Source organism: Rhipicephalus microplus, unplaced genomic scaffold, assembly GCF_043290135.1.
Source record: "Rhipicephalus microplus isolate Deutch F79 unplaced genomic scaffold, USDA_Rmic scaffold_13, whole genome shotgun sequence".
In the NCBI taxonomy this organism is placed as follows: domain Eukaryota; kingdom Metazoa; phylum Arthropoda; class Arachnida; order Ixodida; family Ixodidae; genus Rhipicephalus; species Rhipicephalus microplus.
Window position 1 is genome coordinate 34,484,394 of NW_027464586.1, and position 18,339 is coordinate 34,502,732.

Consider the following 18,339-nt stretch of genomic DNA (forward strand, 5'->3'; position numbering starts at 1 on the left):
AAGATGCTTACTTCTGCTTCATCTCGTCGCTAGTTTGCTGTATCATTGCTGAATGCACCGTCTCGCAGAGACAATGGCCTGTAAGGAGCGTTAAGAAAGGTCGAGAACTGGGAGTGGACTGTTTATTCAGCGTGTAACAATGGTTACAGAATATTGCCGTTGCGTAGCGCTATGTGACACTTCACGCGAAACCGAAACTGATCGGAAGTCCATTACTTCGAGATCAGTAATTTGAGTTTAGGACATGAGATTCCCAACATCGGACTTACATCTTGTTGATTGCTGCAGCCACTGGGCATCCTTTCCTAAGTCGCTTCGAGGTCATTGCTGTGCTCTAGCTATAGTTTCTAGGCTATTGGCTATTTTGTTAAACTTGAGTATCGTTTTGTGCACCTTTGTGAGAGATTTGCCTTATTTTTTTATCACTTTTTTCCATCTCTTTTCCTTTGATGGAGCAGAGCTTCTTTAAATGCTCGCACCTGCTGCATTAGTTCCAGTGGCACATACCCACGTAATGAAGCACAACTATGTACAGCTGAGTCAGCTTCGCTCTAGACTATGATAGCTTAGAAGAGCTTCACTGTAAAAAACATGACAGTTCATGTTAGTTATATTCTTTTGTACATTGATATTGTGTGCACATTACTAATTACAATAGTCTTTTCGTGGGTTCATGGACTTGTGCAAGTTATCATCACATGGATGAAACGAATGTGCCTTGGCAAACATTCGTGGCTGTAATGGGGCTACTTCACATTTGTTAACACTGACAATATTTCTCTCAGTTGGTTCTTCTGCATATCTTGATTGTTCGGAGGACAAGGGGGGAGGCATTGATTTTTGCATTGAGAATTTTGCATTGATAGCTAGTGGTTGATTACGCCAATTTCCTATTAATGCTGGGTTAAGTTTTACCTGTTGCTTGTTCAATGCCCAGACTCGGGTCTTGAGGAGCCTTCCAACCGGAAGCTGAAAGAGCTGATTCATCTGGCTGAACTGTGTGTGGACCTGCTTCAGCAGAACAACGAGCACTACTCCGAGGTGAGCACTGATTTATTGCACAATGTTGCTCTTGGGTTGAACTTGGGGCACGATGATGATCACAATGTTTGCTTCGCCGGTTCTTTTGCAACCATGCCTGTCTACTGTGACTTGAATCTGATAAATGTCATGAATTTGTTTGAGAAGATTTATCGGGGAACGTCTATGAGAACTTGTGGTGGCTGTTGCCAGTGCAACACTAAGGAATTTTTCATTAGCCCAGTTCATAGCAACCACATTCAAGATTAAGTGCTTATCCCAATTGTGGCCTCCAAGCTATTTTTCAAAAGTCCTAGTAACCAGTGAATAATTTATGTTTCAAATTATCATTATTTTAATAGAATTACAGTTGTAAAATAGATGATTTTGCTTGGTGCCCATAACACAGCCAGTGCTTGGTGTGGACACAGCGAAGCGAGAGTTTCTGTGGGAACTTAGTCCCTATACAAACATCAAACATTTTTGAACTGTTTGCATGGAATTCAGATTTGCGAAAATATAGGGTTCCAAGGCTTCTTTTTTTTTGAGCATTGATATAAATTTTCAGAAATTCTTTTTGTCAGCCTTCACAATCTTTAGAATCCCTTTGACATCGCGACAAGAATGGACGGCCACTTCTTTAGGGTGTCACACCATTGTCATAATCAAGGACGTCTGCACAGTGGCCAGTTATGATAAAGTATTGTAAGAAAAAAATAATTATTTGGCATTGTTACTGATGCAGCAAATCCACTGTAGTGGTGCAGGACAGTCTTTCAGAGAACGGTAGTTTCCTAGCACACGAAAAAACATGGACAGACAAAGATGGGACCGGCGCTGTCTCCTCTTTATCTTTCCGTGTTTTTTTTTATGCGCTAGGAAGCTACGGTATGACGTACCAACATGCCTAAAACGCTGCGTTACTTTCAGAAATAATGGTTTTAAGCTTCTATTGTTTGTCAAGAATAATATCTGCGCATTTTCTACCACAGCAACATCTGGCACTTTGTGCATGTGCATGCATTAAGGTTGAATTCGCTAAGATCTGGCAGGGTTAGAACTTTTCTGTCAAGCTGTTTTATTCACTGGGTGTGAACTATGTAGAATCATGATTTTGACTGACTGTAATACGTGGCTTCAGTGCTACAAGTGATGTGCAGAAACGAAATGTCATCTTCTGTCATCACTCACTGTGTGGCTTGTGTGATGTGTGGGCACAGTCTGCCTGCGCAGTTATATTGCACTTTTAGTGGCTTACTTTGGTAATAGCAGCTGACTGACACTGGCTTTTGCAGCATGGCTTAGGGCAGCACACCTAGATCAGCACGTGCCTGCTCATATGGCTGAATATTTTCCCCTAATGCATTACCAGTGCCCGGCCTCTATAATAGCCTGCCTGTAGGTGCTCTATGATCCTGGACTCACATCACCCTAAAACAAACAGGAGAATCATTCATGTGAATCTTGATTCCTGCAGAAGCACCTCAGTCGACTATGTTGTGCAATCATGATTTTACTCACATCATCAGCCACACCACTGTATGTGCGGGATGGACAAAATATGACTCGAACTCTTTGAAACACATGATAAATATGAATGCAGACATGAACGTGAATCAGTTACAAGCGTGCCATTCAATGTTATCTCAAGGCCTAGTAAAAACACTCTTTTGAAACATTTCGTCACTATGGAGGAAAGGATTTCTCATTACATCTGATGATTTCAAGCTAACGTTGATGCACTTCCAGCAGCATTTATCATGTGTGCATCCTTTTAATGTGTCTGTGATTGAGTCTGCATCAGAATGCTAATGTAATTTGGTTGTAGTATTCGTGATTTTTGAGAAATTGACTGATTTCTCTGTAAAACGAATTTCTCTGTAAAACGAATTCTCTGTAAAAGAAGAAGCTGTTGGATCAATAGAGCACCACGTCCACTGACTGTGTTCGCCAACATAGCTAGGGTTGGTAACATCAGTTCAAATGAAACTACTGCATACTTCGTAGCCCATTCTACTAATGCCTGGCCCACAACCATGTGAATTTTTATGTTGAAGCTATACCGACTGAACAGTTGATAGCATCGTGCCCGAAAAAAAGTGAGGACCGAAAACGCTCACACTGGCCACTACAGTTGACGGCCTAAATGACAAGAATTGCTTCGTGCTATGAAAAAAACCCAACACACAAGAAAAACGCTCAAGGGACAAAAACGCACAGGGCGTGTCTTTCTTAATTTTTCTTGCAATTATTTTCAATATGCACCAAAAGGTCCCTTTGTTTTACATTTTCGACTGCAGAAATAATGAAACATGTGCTTTTTGAAAAACTGACTGTGTACTTTGGGACGCCAGTGAATACATACAGCTTTTTTTTATTGAAAAACCTATAGTGCCAACTGTTTTATTTTGGAAGGTGGTGGCTGCGTTTACTTAAAGGACACCTAACTACCAACAAAACTTACTGAATACAGTGCATAGCGATGCGGATTTGTTCTTCGAAGGGCAGATATTGAAGCTTTTGAGAAAAGTTATACCTGATTTTTTGTGTCCTTTACTCTAATGATACTTCAGCTAAACGGAGCACTCTTTTACATTTTCATTTGGCCTTTAAACAAAATTGATTGTATATTTTTGTATTCTAGCATGGCCGTGCTATATTTTTGGTACATGAGTATCTTTGTGCCATGGGTACAGTAAGACAAAATCTCGTCATTAGATAAACAAATAGTTAGAGTTGCGTGACTAGCACAAGTAAAATTTTTTTGTGTTTGAATATAATCAAATATGACTAATTAAAATTAGGGGTAACCTAAGATGATTATCTCTAAATGACTTCTTGCTCTGCAGCATATGCATTTCTAAAGAAGAAAACAATGTTGCTTTGTTTGTGGGAAAGAGTGCATGTGCATCTGTTGCTCATAAGCTGCATGACTGACGCAGTTATGACGCTCTGCAGAAGTGAATTGCGGAAAAAGCAATCCGGCATTGCACTCTGCAGCCAAGTGCGCATGCCACTCACTTGATCAATGTGCAGGGTGTAGCACACGCATGCTTACTGCTGCTCACCTGCCTTGTGTGCTCATTGACTGTGGTCCAGGTAAGGCCTATTCTAGTGGTACCACGCACTATGCCCGAGAACTATTAAGGACCACATGAAGATAAATGAGCACCAGAAATGAAGGGCCACGAGTCATAAATAATTCATAGTTTTTTTAAGACCCACGGGTAGTCATGTCTTACAACATTTTAAAAAACACCATATTTATTCTTTCTAACAATTATCATAAAAAAAAATAAGGGACATTTTATTAGATGCACAACCAATTAAATAGCTTTAATTAAAATAATTATTTTTGTTTTTCATTATACGTTCTTTATTCAAACATGCTAAATGCCCAGTAACTGCTTTTTCATAAACCTTTGAGGGCTTGATTACTTTTTCTTAGACATAATATTTATTGTATCAAACATGAATTATACGATACAGTGGGTGTTACAGGTTTTATTGTTGTTAGGGTGCCATCTTCAGGGATATGTCTGCTGTTTCAAAAATGTGTAAAATTCTTGCTTGTCATGACTTTGCTGCTTGTTTTATTAATGGATTTATAAATGGTTTATTAGTAGATTACTTAATAAAATAAGGTGGGTGTCACAAAAGTATACTTCACATTGTGCTTCAGAAACATACTATGAAGCTTGTTCTTATGTATGTGTTTGCCAACAATTTGCAGAACTATTTGTTTATATAGAGAAATTTGTTTTTTCTGCGTAATACAAAATATAAGCGGTTTCCGTTCACCGAGAATTCACTGCATTAGAATTGACTCTGCTACGTTATAACTCTGTTTTATTAAATACAACTTTTTCTCCGCGTGGGATTCACGATAGGTCTTGTTTTGGCACTGCACAGGCAGACGCCGCATTGAATTCTTTTTTCCCAATTTGACCGTCGCTAATTTTGCATGATCTCAATGGGCGAAAAATGGTGTCCACCCAAGTGCAGTTCTTTATCTGCCAGAGATGTTGTATTTCTGAAGCATTCGATCTTCTCAGAACATCTTAAAGTGTTGAGGCAGGATTTTGCAGCGTTGAGTTGCCTCAATACTGAACTAAATGCATTTCATCTGCACATCGCTGTGACTGTACCATTGGGACAGAGCTTTGGCAGATGGTTCACTTGAGCACTTGCAGAGTGCTGCAGTGAGGATTATGCATGGGGCACATTCCTTGAGCACTCATTGACCGTGATGCCATGTTCACACCTGATCTGACTGTGTTGAATCAGCAAAATCACTCTGTAATGAGGTTTATTGAACCGGAGAAGTCGCAACGAGGTCGCAACGGAAAAGGACCGCACGTACGACAAGGCTGGCAAAGGCAGCACAGGTTTTCTCACAATCAGAACGTGGGGCTTTTTATCCTCTTCCGAAGGCACATACATGTTGCTACATATGCTCCACTACAATACCCCCGGGGTGAAGCATACACATCTTGAGGACTCAAGGGGCTAGTAGAGCTGTCGACGGTACGGTCTCCCGGCCTCGACGGCGGGGCTTGATGATGTAATTCACTGGCGAGGTGGCATCAATGACACGGTACAGACCGTGGTAAATTTAGAAGAAAGGCCAGGGACGTGCGAGGGTAGCCAAAGCCAAACAAGGGAGCCAGCAGGAAACGTAGGAGCTGGGTGATGAACATCATGTTGAGTCTTTTGTCGAACTTGAGCTTCACTTGTCAGAAAACGAGCCAACTGACGGCAGTCTTCGGTGTATCTGGGCTCTTCGGAAATAGGAGAGCACTCAGATACATCCCGGCGGTAAGTAGCGTGGTGTCTCGTGGGTAGGAAGGTTCGTGGCTGTAGAGCAGAAAGAACGGAGAAAAGCCGGAAGTCGATTGTGTCGTGGTGTTGTAAGCGAACGTAACAAAAGGTAGTACAGCGTCTCAGTTAGTGTAATCAGAGGAGGTATACATCCCAAGCATGTTGCCTTGCTTGTTCAGTGTGTGAATGAACTGCTCAATGAGGCCATTTGTCTATGGATGGTACACGGTGAATTTTCGGTAGATGATGTTGCATTCAACAAGGATAGCTTGGATGACCACCGACAAGAACATGCGACCTCTACCACTGAGTAGTTCCCACGGAGCCCCATGGCGTAGAATGAAGCTGCGAAGAATGCAACTTGGCAGGTGGTCGCTGCCGGTAGATCTGCAGTTTCAGAGTAGCGTGTCAGATGATCGACTCCGGCAATAATCTACCGGCTTTCAGAGTCACTATACGGGAGGGGGCCGTATAGGTTGTTGCCCATGCGGTCAAATGGGCAAGCCGGGCACAGGAGCAGCTGCAACATGCCAGTAAGGTGCTGCGGAGGTGTCTTCTTTTGTTGCCATGTAGTGCAAGACTGAACACATTTCTGCACAAAGCAATACATTGCTCGCCAATAATACCGCTGACGCAACGTTTTGTAGGTTTTCAGGGTGCCAGCATAAGTGCTTTGGGGATCTACATGAAAATTCAGGCAGATGTCAAAGTGCATATGACTAGGGACTGCAAGAAGCCACTTCTGACCACCTGGGATGTAGTTGCCGCGATAGAGAATGTTGTGTCGCACAAAAAAGTGAGCTGCTTGATGGCGTAGCGCTCTTATTGAAGGGACAGCAGATGGATTGATAAGGGAGTCGAATAACAAGGCAAGGTACGGGTCTTTGCACTGCTTCGAAAGCTTGTCAATGGTGCAGAGTGGTGACAAGGTGGTAAAAAGGGGGGACAAAGAAGCCACATTGGTGTTATTGGTGAGTGGGACAGCGCACCAGCATCTGCAGGCTTTCAACTGGTATGATATACGACACGAATATCTTTTTCCTGTAATAGAAGTGCTCAACAGCGCAGGCATCCTGATGAGTCTTTCAAGGAGGAAAGTCAACATAGAGCAGCGCAGTGGTCTGTGACCAGGTCAGAAGGACGGCCGTAAAGGTACGGGCGAAACTTCTTCAACGCCCAGATTATCACAAAACACTCCTTCTAAAGAACCCCAGGTGGTCAAAATTTCCGGAGCCCTCCACTACGGCGTCTCTCATAATCAAATGGTGGTTTTGGGACGTTAAACCCCACAAATCAATCAATCAAATCAATCAAACACTCCTTCTCTGTCACTAAGTAATTTAATTCAGCCTTCTTGAGAGCATGACCTGTGTATGCGAAGACATATTCAGCTTGGGTGTCTTTTCGGTGTGCCAAAACTGCACCAAGACCGATGCCACCTGGATCGATGCGAATTTCTGTAAGAGCTGTGGGGTCGTAGTGATAAAAGATAGGTGGTGACGTCAACAGGCGGCTCAGCTGACGAAATGCTGGCGTCACATGCAGATGACCCTGCAGAGATGCCTTTGCTGGTGGTAAGCAGACTCATCAGAGGTGCGATGATGGACGCAAAGTTATGCACGAAGTGACGATAGTAGGAGCAGAGGCTGACGAAACTTCTCAGGGCTACAGCAATGTAGGCTTTGAGAATTTGGCAACAGCTCAACGCTTGTCGGGATCTGGAAGAACGCCGTATTTTGAGATGACGTGTCCTAAGATGGTTAGCTTCCGTGCTGCAAAGTGGCATTTCTTGGTGTTAAGTTCTAGGCCTGCACAAGGTAAGCACATGAAAATTTCGTGGAGACGTGCAAGGTACGTTGGGAAATCAGCTGAAAAAAGTATGATTGGTTCAGGTAATAAAAGCAAGTCTTCCACTTCTGGCCTCGCGAAATGGTATCGATCATGCACTAGAATGTCGCAGGTGCATTGCAAAGTACAGATGGCATGACATTGAGCTCATATATAAGCCATTGGGTGTTAAAAAGGCTGTTTTATGGTGATCACATTCAGCTATTGACACCTGCCAATACCCGTAATGCAGATCCAAGGATGTAAAGTACTTGGCGTCTTGCAAACATTCAAGAGCATCATTTATTCGTGGTAGCAAGTATACGTCTTTTTTCGTAATCTTGTTTAAGCGGCGATAGTTAACGCAAAATCGAATGGTGCCGCCTTTTTTCTTTACCAATACCTCAGGTGATGACCAAGGGCTTTGAGAAGGCTGTATGACTCCACGTTGAAGCATGTCATATACTTGCTTCGTAATGACGTGAGGCTCTTCGGCGGAAACGCGGTAAGGTCACTGTTATCAGGGGCGAGTGTGAACAGGTATCAATGGCATGACTGATAGTTGTGGTGCGGCCTAACGAAGGTTGTTGAAAGTCGAAAGGAGAAACTTGTTAAGGAGATCAACAAGTTGGCGTTGATGAGAGGAGAGAAGGTTTGCATCAATGCCATTGTCGAAAGCTGACGAACTTGATGGCTGAGATGCCGGAGTGATTGTGGCGCTGTGACAACATGCGGTGTCATTGGGAATATCAAGATCATCTATATGGTCGACAGGTTGCACATATCCTAGAGTTTCACTACAGAGTAAGGCAGTGGGGTAGCTGCAGTGGTTTGTAACCAGCAATATGGTTGATCCAGATGCAATTGTGAGAACGCTAAATGAAAGAATGATGCTGTTGCATTCAGTAAACACTGTAGATAGCATAAACACCACCGTGGTGTCAGGTTGAGCAACACATGAAAGCGTAAGGAACTGAAGCTTCCAGAGCCAAGTTGGTGTCATCATCAACGATGAGTTTGCAGGGCAGAAGAGAACAATCGGGTGATAAAAATACACATGCTGGCACAAGGGACACTCCTGCACGTGAACAATCGATGATAGCTTCATGACGTTAAATGAAATCCCAACCCAGAATAAGGTCATGAGTGCAAAATGAGAGCAAGTCACACACACGCACGTTTCAGTGCGTATGGCCTACTCCAGCGTTGGGGGCAGGCTTGCGGTGGGCATGTCGCTATGAGACAGCAGGGAGAGCTGTCGAGCCACTTTTTCTGTGATAAAGTCCTTGATGTGGTGAGACAGAGTTTCCTGGGAATGTTGCCATTCGTTACTGCAACGGCCGAGATCAAATCTGGTGGTGGGACACTTTGCTGGGCAATGGAATGCTAATGGCGCAATCCTTCAGAGCTCTGGCACAGGCTTACGAGGACTGCCACAGTGGTCCGGCTTTTTTGCCAGCAACATCTAGAATGTGCCATCCTCGATACCCTTGAGAATGTGTCGGATCTTCTCTTCTTCAGGCAGAGATGAGTTAACCTGCCTGTAGAGGTTGAGCAGTTCCTCAATATGACTTAAAAACATCTCACCAGGCTGCTGTGCTGGGTGATGTAGGTGCTGATTAGCGTGGAGCTTGCGGAACTCAGGCCAGCTTAAGCCAAACGGTTCAGTCATGAGGGTCTTGAACGTAGACCAGTTGGCCATGGCGGTTTCACAGTTGGTGAACCAAAGCTTGGCGACGTCAGCCACGTAAAAGATAACGTAGCCGAGCTTAGAGTCGTGGTCTCTCATGTTGCTGGCGCTTACATGTTCGTACAGGGAGAGCCAGTCTTTGATGTCTGGCTCATCACTGCCGCTGAAGATGGGCGAGTCCCGTTAACGGGTAGCGCCGTGGCAGGGAGACTAGGCAGCTGGTGATGCTGCCTGGGCTGGGCTGGGAGGTGACTGCGTCAGTCATGTTGTGCGGTGGTCACTCGGCCGACTTGCGAAAGTGGAGCTCCAGGTCTATTTGGGGATGTCAGCAACATCCACAAATGTGATGAGGTTTATTGAAGCAGAGAAGTTGCAGCGAGGTCGCAACAAAAAAGAACCGTATGACAAGGCTGGCAAAGGCAGCGCCGGTTCTCGTGCAATCAGAAGGTAGGGCTTTTCATCCTCTTACGAAGGCACATACATATTGGTGCATATGCTCCACTACAATTGTAATAATACCCGTGTCATGCATGAATTGAGAAGGCTATTAAACTGATGCTCTATTTTTAAAAAATACCGCAGGCCATGTGGCCCATGCAGGAGGGGCAGGGTACAACATAAATACATCTACAAAGCTCAATTGAATGTCATAAACAAGTCAGGCAACAATAAAAAACAACTCTAAATAAAATATAATTTGGAAATAGTGAAGAAGTAATTCGGTATTGATCAGTCGAGTCCAGATGATCAATAGGTATTAGGTTCCATTACTCTATGCTGCGGGGAAAAAAAGAATATTTAAAGAGTTTATATCTGGCAACATAAGGGGAGAGTGTGAGGGGATGAGAATGACGGGTTTTCTTAGTCTCAGAAAGGGTTATGTAAGGACTGGGATCTATAAAAAATTTACGATTTAACAAAGAATGGAGGAACTTCAGTCGGGATATTTTGCGCCTCATTTGAAGTGTGTGAAAACCGTTAGAACGTATAAGATCCATTACAGAATCCTCACGGCTGTATTTAGAAAAAATGAATCGCATGGCTTTTCTCTGTATTCTTTCAAGACAATTATTATTGGTTGTGAAAGGATCCCAAATACTGGAGGCGTATTCTAACTTGGGTCTGATAAAAGTTATATAGGCTAAAGTTTTCACGTCATGAGATGCATGTTTAAGCTTGTGTCGAAGTAGACATAATTTGAAAGCAGAAGAGGCGGTGTTAGAAATATGGGTGCTCCAGTTGAGGTTGTTAGTAATGGTAACTCCAAGATATTTGTACTCCTTAACTTCAATCAATGGGTCTTGGCCAATGGAGTATGAAAATATCAGGGGTACTGTTTTTTTAGTTATACACAGGAGCGCAGGCTTAGAAGAATTTAGCTTCATGCCCCATTTATTGCTCCAGTGAAATATACTGTTTAAGGCTGCACTAGGCAAGAATTGGTCTTCAACACTTTTGATTTCATTAAAAATAATGCAGAAGACGAATATTTACTGGGGCTTGTATGATATCTGTCATGTCGTTGCAATAACGTGGGCCAAGTACACTTCCCTGAGGGACCCCTGAGGTTACCGGAAAAGAGTCAGATTGTTGTCCGTCAAGGATAACACACTGTTGCCGATGCATTAAATAAGCAGATAACCATGATAGGATGAAGCCAAGAAAACCAAGGAACTGTAATTTGCAGATTAATTTGTCATGAGGAACTACATCAAAAGCCTTTTGAAAATCTAGAAAGATAACGTTCATTTGTCCACCTCTGTCAAGAGCAGAAGTGAAAGAATGTATGACCGTACTTAATTGGGTAATTGTCGAAAGACCCTTCAAAGCCATGTTGAAAAGGAGTTAGAATGTCATGCTCATTTAAGAAGTTATTACTGTAATCTGAAACGATATGCTCAATCATTTTGCAAGAAGATGATAAAATAGAAATCAGGCGGTAATTTAAGACTGAAGATGAGTCGCCCTTTTTTAAAATTGGTACAATGCGTGCAATTTTCCAGTCGGGTGGAAGTATTGCAGATTCTAGAGAGACCTGAAAGATTGTGACGAGAAATTTGCTTAGTGGTTCAGCGTAACGCCGGAGGAAGGAGTTGGGAATGCCATCAGGACCGACGGAAGATTTCGTCTTCAATCGTAGAAGCATGTTAAGCACACCTTGTTGAGAAATATTGATATCCGAAAAGGAGGGCCGTGAAATTTGAAAAGAAGGGTGAGTAGGCGGGGAGAAGACACCGTGAAAGTGGGCATTTAAAAGGTTAGCAATGCTTTTGGGGTCAGTTATTGCAGTACCGTCATGGGTAATGGTCGTTATTGATTTCTTTGCTTCTTAATAAAGTTCCAAAACTTCTGTGGATCTTCCCTTATAAAGTTAGGTAAAGTGTTGCTGAAATAAAACTTCTGTAATAGATTCCGACAGAGCTGTACGAACAGTGGTTAAATTAACGGCAGCAGCTCCTTTTTTTTCGTAGTTGTTTGGCTTTAGGTTTTAGCTAAATGGTCCGCCTGTTCATCCAAGGTGTGTGTTTAGTTGGTTTTACACGTTTGTTCAGTATGAACTGATCTATGCAGAATAAGCACATGGCTTTAAACTTGGTCCAAAGCTCAAGGACTTCACTTGCACGAAATTCACAAAAGCAAGATTCAAGATATTCTATTACACTGATATCGTCAGCCCGTGCAAAATCTTTCACAAACACAGCTGCATGCGTGTCAGGCGTATGTTTAACATTCAACGAAAAGTATACAGACACAATATCATGGTCAGATAGGCCAGGCTCGACAGATACATGATAATTAGAAAAGGAACGATCAAGAAAGACCAGATCAAGGAGCGAATCGATACTGGTTCTATGGCTAGTAGGCTCGCGAACTACTTGTTCAAGATTGTGTACAAGCATCAAATCAAAAAGAACGTTTGCATCACGCACAGAACCGGCACCCGATTTCATACGATCCCAGTCAATGCCTGATAGGTTAAAATCACCAACCATCAGAAGTTTACTTTTATTGAATTGTGAAATGTGGTCACTAATTTTCAATAAGTAATCAGGGGCTGAGTTAGGTGGCCTGTAAACGGCACATAAGACATAGACATGACCATAAATGTTTAGTTTAACACAGAGGCTTTCAGTGTCCTTCGATTGAATCAACGAAATTACCTGAACAAACCACTTAGCAGCAATGACCACACCACCACCCCTAGAGGTTCTATCTCTTTGAATTATTTTGTAGCCAGGTGGGATTAAGTCCTTGTCACTAACTTCATCGTGTAGCCAGGTTTCCGTTAAAACAATAACATGTGGGGAGTGCGACAAAAGAACCGATTCTAATTGATTAGTTTTATTCACTATACTGCGTGCGTTAATGTTCGGTAATCTGACAAGCCTTTCCTTGACTTGTCAAGTAGAATGTACATTGGCACAAAAACCAGAAGTTATCTCACGTTGGTTTGTTGTTTCATTCCAGATGAATACATCATTATCAATTCCTAGCTTACCGTGCTGAAGTGAAACTTTCTTTCCGAGCGACTTGTCATGCTTCGCACTTTCCCATAATAGCTTACGTTTCTTCAAAGTGACTTAGGAATAGTCATTCTGAACAAAAATGTTTGATCCTTTCAGCTTTGAAACATTCTTAAAAATTGCTACTTTATTGTTATAATCCTGTAGAAACATTATTACTGGTCTTTTAGATCCAGTCCTTCCAAATCTGTGAATACGGCTTATAGAGATGCACTTAACACCTAGCCTATTTTCGAGTGTTTCAGTAATAACTTTACGCTTCAGATCAGTTTCTGTCTCGTTTGGCTCTTCAAGAATACCATGAATAACTACGTTCGAGCGCCTACTTCTGTTTTCGATATCGATGAGTTTGCTAGCGGGATTTTTCACAGACTCCTGAAACGTTTTTACCGAGTTTTCAAGACAACCTAAGCCAGCCATATTAGATTTCAGATCTGAGACCTGGACCTTAAGCTGCCTAAACAACTCTCTCGTCTTAGCTATCATATTTTCCGTTTTAGTTTTCAAGTCGGCTAACTCATTTTGCAGCAGACTCTGATTATCAAGAATTTTGTGCAATAATTCAGCGTTAGTGGGTCCCGGATTTTCTTCATTACACTAACTACTAAGTAACAGTTTTAGTGCACAAAAACACTCATAACAAATTTCACAACACTGTCGTGGCACGGCAGAACTAGCAACAAACGACAGTCGCTAGTAAACGTAGAAGAGCTAGAACAAACCTGCAAAAAGCAGAAGAACGGCTTGGTGAAAGACATGCTTTGGCCAGGCCCACTGTGCCCACTGAAGATAAACTGATGAACTGATTCTTTTATGCGGGTGACACTAGATGACGTCACGTATCCAGGGGGCGTTGTAGCTTCCTTGAGATGGGTGGCGATTTCCGTTGGATTAAAATTGTTTCATGTCGGCGCCTCAAAATGGTCCTTCGGCTGATGAAGGAATGCTGATAAAGGGATGCCGGTATTTCACCATGGGTTTGGCAAAGAACTGATGGCCCAGTGACCCAGAGAAGCAGGCACTGCAAAAAGCAGAATAACGGCTTGGGGAGTGACATGCTTCAGCCAAGCCCACCGTGCCCACTCCCAACTGTCAAGCACTCAACTGTCAAGCACGGGCTGTCACACGGACGATTTCGAAGGCCATTGAGTCAGTAGTCTATCGATTCAACGGAGCACCCCACACATACATTGAAACCTTGATGCAAGCGGAGCTGCGCCAACGTACCCAAAAGCTCCTTTGCCACGTTTTCGCAGCTCAGTGTCCCAACGCACACTGCTAGCTCATCCTCTGGGATTTTTCTTTTCGGCTCGGGTCGTGTGCCATGAGCTTTTCTCCAACTTTATACCCAAACTTTAGCTGCCGCTCAAGAAAAACCGAACATGCATTCATAATTATGTATAAACAATTTATTGAAATGTTTAAACAAGATAAGAGACGCATACCTGCCAACCTCGCAGCATCGAAATTCGGGAGACCGCAGTGGGGGGGGGGGGGTTGCATAGCGGAAGTTACTGAGACTGGAGACTGACATCAGGGAGGAGTAGGGATGTTTATTTTAGCTGCTGCTTGAAGCAAACTTCTTTACTTGTGAAGGTACCTGGCAGTTGCGTACTTCGCAAGCCTCAAAAAGTTGTCAGAATCCACCTGCTCAAAACAACGTCCAGTTTGATGACTCTTCACCATGAGGAGGTCACCTAGAGTCTTGTTTGAAAGCGAAGACCGAAATTCAGTTCTCGTATTCTTAACCATGCTAAATATCCTCTCACATTCAGCGTTGCTGTGTGGAATGGCAAGCAGCTGCAGCATCACCTTTGACACTCTACCAAATTTCACTTCTCCATCAATGCTAGTGATTCTTCCCACTTCTGACCACTGAACATCAATCCTCTCTTCACTTAGAATGTCCTCAGAAATACGGTGTACCTGCAGTTCTGCAAATTCCACTTCAAGAGCATCGAAGGCTTCTACTCTTGACTCATTCTTCCCCTGGGGCAGAATTTGCGGGAAGGACTCAACGAAGAAGCGAAGGCTTGTGAAAGATGCGTCGTTCAAAAACTTCAAATTAGCGACTTCCGCTTTATTCAAGGTTTCATTCTTCAGTGGAAATTTGTGCCGTATATAGTCACATGTGACAGTAAAGTACTTCCGAACAGTAGAAAAAAACTCCTGCTTCTCACTGGCACGCAGTCCTTCCACAACAGACAATGTGCGGCTCCCGAGGACAAGATCTTCGTTGGCTTTTTGGTTCTTTAGATCTTGATAGGGAACCTCCTGTGGCAAAGAGCAGGCCTTAATGGCAGAGGGATTGACAAATCTAGCCAAAAGGTCCCTTAGGAACTGCATCAAGAGGGACTGGAGCAGATGAATTTGAGGTGCCTGTGACTGAAGTTGGGCGTTGACGTTGTCAAACACAGGGATGACACTCTTCAAGAAAAGTCCATAAGAGAAGTTTACATCAGAGGTCAGGAAGTACGAAAGACGTTCCTCACAGGTCAAACTGGCACGTCCGGTACTTTCAGATGAAAGCTTCACTTTCTTTGCCGGGGTTGCATCAATCTTGCCTCTTGGCTCCTTCCGTTTTTGGTGATCTCGCTGGACTTCGTCACGCACATCTGCCGAAGCTGCAGCTGTCTTGGGGATCTGGTACGACCACAGAAAGCTTGGGTGCTGCTGGCTTTTCGGCTTTGTCTCATTCAAAAAGAAGCTGACCAAGGGCTGTCACTGCTCCAGCAATCTGGTGAGACACCTTCCAAGCGATAGCCATCGCGTTGGCCTGTGTTTCAAAATCTTCCGCACCTCCGTGTTGTGCATCCCTTGAAATTCAACAAGCCTGTCTTTCCGTTTGGCGCTCTTCTCAAGGTAGTAGAAGATGTCCACGAGCACCTCGTCGAATTTTGCAAGTAAGCATGCGGCTCCTTTCTCGGCCGCAAGATTTATAAGGTGGTACGGGCAGCCAACGACTATCAAATTATCTTGGGCTTCTTTTAGCACAGCTGCCACGCTATTTTTTTTTTTTGCCGATCATCACATTGGCATTGTCGGCAGAAAATGCGATGCAGTTCTCAATCGGTATACCACGCGATTTGAGCGCGTCTAGAACGAGGTTTCTAATCTTTCGTCCGGTGGCCTCTTCATGGAGTTCCTGCAAACAAAGCAGTCGGCTTTCCACGTTTCGCGATTCCTCGACGTAGTACATTGCCACGATTTGTACATTCGCGACTCGCTGTCGTTGCTTCCGTCCACTGCGATTGCGAAAGCACGGCGTTTCAGAGCCTCCACCATTGTGTTTCCGGTATATGCAGCCATTTCTCCGATGATGGCAGTGGTTTTCGTACGTCCGCACCCGTACCGCTTCGCGTCCTCACACTTCGGGAACATTTTCCGAAACAACGGCCCTGCGTGATCACTAACGCTTAGCGGCAAGTTGTGTTCCACAAGGAATCCCGTGAATAGGCATTCTGCGCGGATCGCACTGTCTTCGCAGCTCTTTAAGAAAAAGCTACTGATGTTGCCTTGCCCTTCCGCAGCACGAACGTAGTTCTAATGCTTCTGTGAAGCGATACGCACCTTTATATCGGCCTTCCCGCCGTGCGACACGCTCACATCACAGGCGCACATGGTACAGAATCCGTACTTGTCACCTTTCCGCGAAGTTACAAAGCACGGAAACTCAGCTGTGTATGAGTCCAGAAACACTTGCAAGTACTTCTTCTTTGATTTTGACGCCGCCGTCGACCTTCTAACTGAACTCTGGAAACACCCAACCCCCACAACCACGGCAGACGGCGTAGGCGAAGCGTACAAAATGCGGGGGCCAAGACGGAGAAGAAGTTCTGGCTAGGCACAACAGAAGCAAGTGAACTGAACGGTGGCCGGAGCGACAATAACGCGACACGCGGCGCTGTCGACGCCGTTTCTCTGAAGCACGCCGATATGGAGAGTGCAAAGCACATTGGGGTCCGCCTACCGCCGGTCTACCGGCCACTCCTCCTTTGGAAAATGGAATGTGCTCGACAGTCTCGCCGTCTCGTTATCGGAGCACTTGTGAACATACAGCGCCGCAATATTTTTCCTTTGAGACTACCTTTTCCCTCGCCTTCTTTCGGTACGGCAGCGAGCGCTTCTCGCGGCCAGCCTTCGTCAAGATGCGCAGTGCCGAGAATGTACTCAGCGGTACTCTACAATATGGTTACAATGAAATAGAAGTGTGGTGGCGAGTGCTCTTCCGCAGCACCGCCACTGCCACAGCAGAAAAGTCTGACGTACGCGCATGATCTTAAAAAGAGAGCAAAAAAAAAAAACAGCCTCTGCTGTGGTGGCCACTTTTCGGGAGATTCGAGATGACATTCGTACAATCGGGAGATTAGGTCCAAATTGGGGAGTCTTCCGGAAAATTCGGGAGAGTTGGCAGGTATGCAGACGCATGTGTGCTTTTAAGTATATTTACATTATTTCACTTATGATATGCATGAAAACGAAAAAAAAAAAAAAGATTGCAGTGCCGCAGAGCTTTTGTGAGAAACGCTTGCTACACGGCTGTTGTAAACTGCCATGTAGCTCAATAAAGTCGATGGAGTTGCACAGTTTCAACGGCATACAGCGTACTCATTACAACGACAACGGCGTACTCATTACCCATCGTTTTGAATGCTAGCTACGCTGATCTCACTGTATTTGTTTACATCTCATCAAGCCAACTTTCCCAGACTGCGTCCTGTTTTTCTCTGCATCCAAATCTCTGAAATCTACTTTATGCATTCTTGCAACATTCCTTCCTTTTATTCTTGCACGTCTACCACTCACCACATTACCGAACTTTCTCGCGTCTTGATAACTGCCTCGGCTTTGCAATGTCTTTGGAGCTTTCTGCGTTCCCTTTACTTTTTCGCGTTTTGCCCCATGCTTCTTGGCATTCTTTTCATCACACTCCTTTCTGGCGTATTCCTCTCTCGTGCTGTCTCTCGGACTTTCGCCATGCTTCTTTCTTTAATATGCGCATTCATCACCGAAGCGCTATGCCCTGTCTTTCTGTTGTCTGTAGGTGTCACTTTCTCTCTCTGTGCTCTCTTCCACAACAGTGGCATAGACTTCCTTAACTGGTGCCTTGTTACCACTATCTGCCGCGTCTGCACTTGTTCCCTTCAGTTCATCACCTACAAACCTTGTCTCATTTGCATAACACGCCTGATCAATGCCCTTCGGCTCAACTGAATTGCCACGGTTTACGTCGGGTACCCTAACTACTCTCTGTTCAACCTCTGCGTGTTTTCTTTCATCCTGCGTAATGCCCCCGTTGGCTTGTGTTAATCGCAGTTGGTGCTCGAGTTCTTGCTTTTCTCGTGCATAAGCTTCAAGCGTTACTGCATGCTCTGCTTCAAATCTTACTTCTTGTTCAGCACGTCTTATCTCGAACACCTGTTTGAGTCGTTCTTTCTCCTCTTCAATGAATTTTAA

The 18,339-nt window shown here is 44.1% G+C and overlaps 1 protein-coding gene across 1 annotated transcript in view; it reads left to right on the top strand.

Annotated features, from left to right (window-relative positions):
• Window positions 1–18,339, top strand: part of Cadps (calcium-dependent secretion activator 1) — a 721,673-nt gene that overhangs the window by 381,593 nt on the left and 321,741 nt on the right. Inside the window, exon 21 of the mRNA XM_075882731.1 lies at window positions 938–1,041. Within this exon, the coding sequence (XP_075738846.1) occupies window positions 938–1,041 (104 nt within the window). The remainder of the gene's footprint in view (window positions 1–937; window positions 1,042–18,339) is intronic.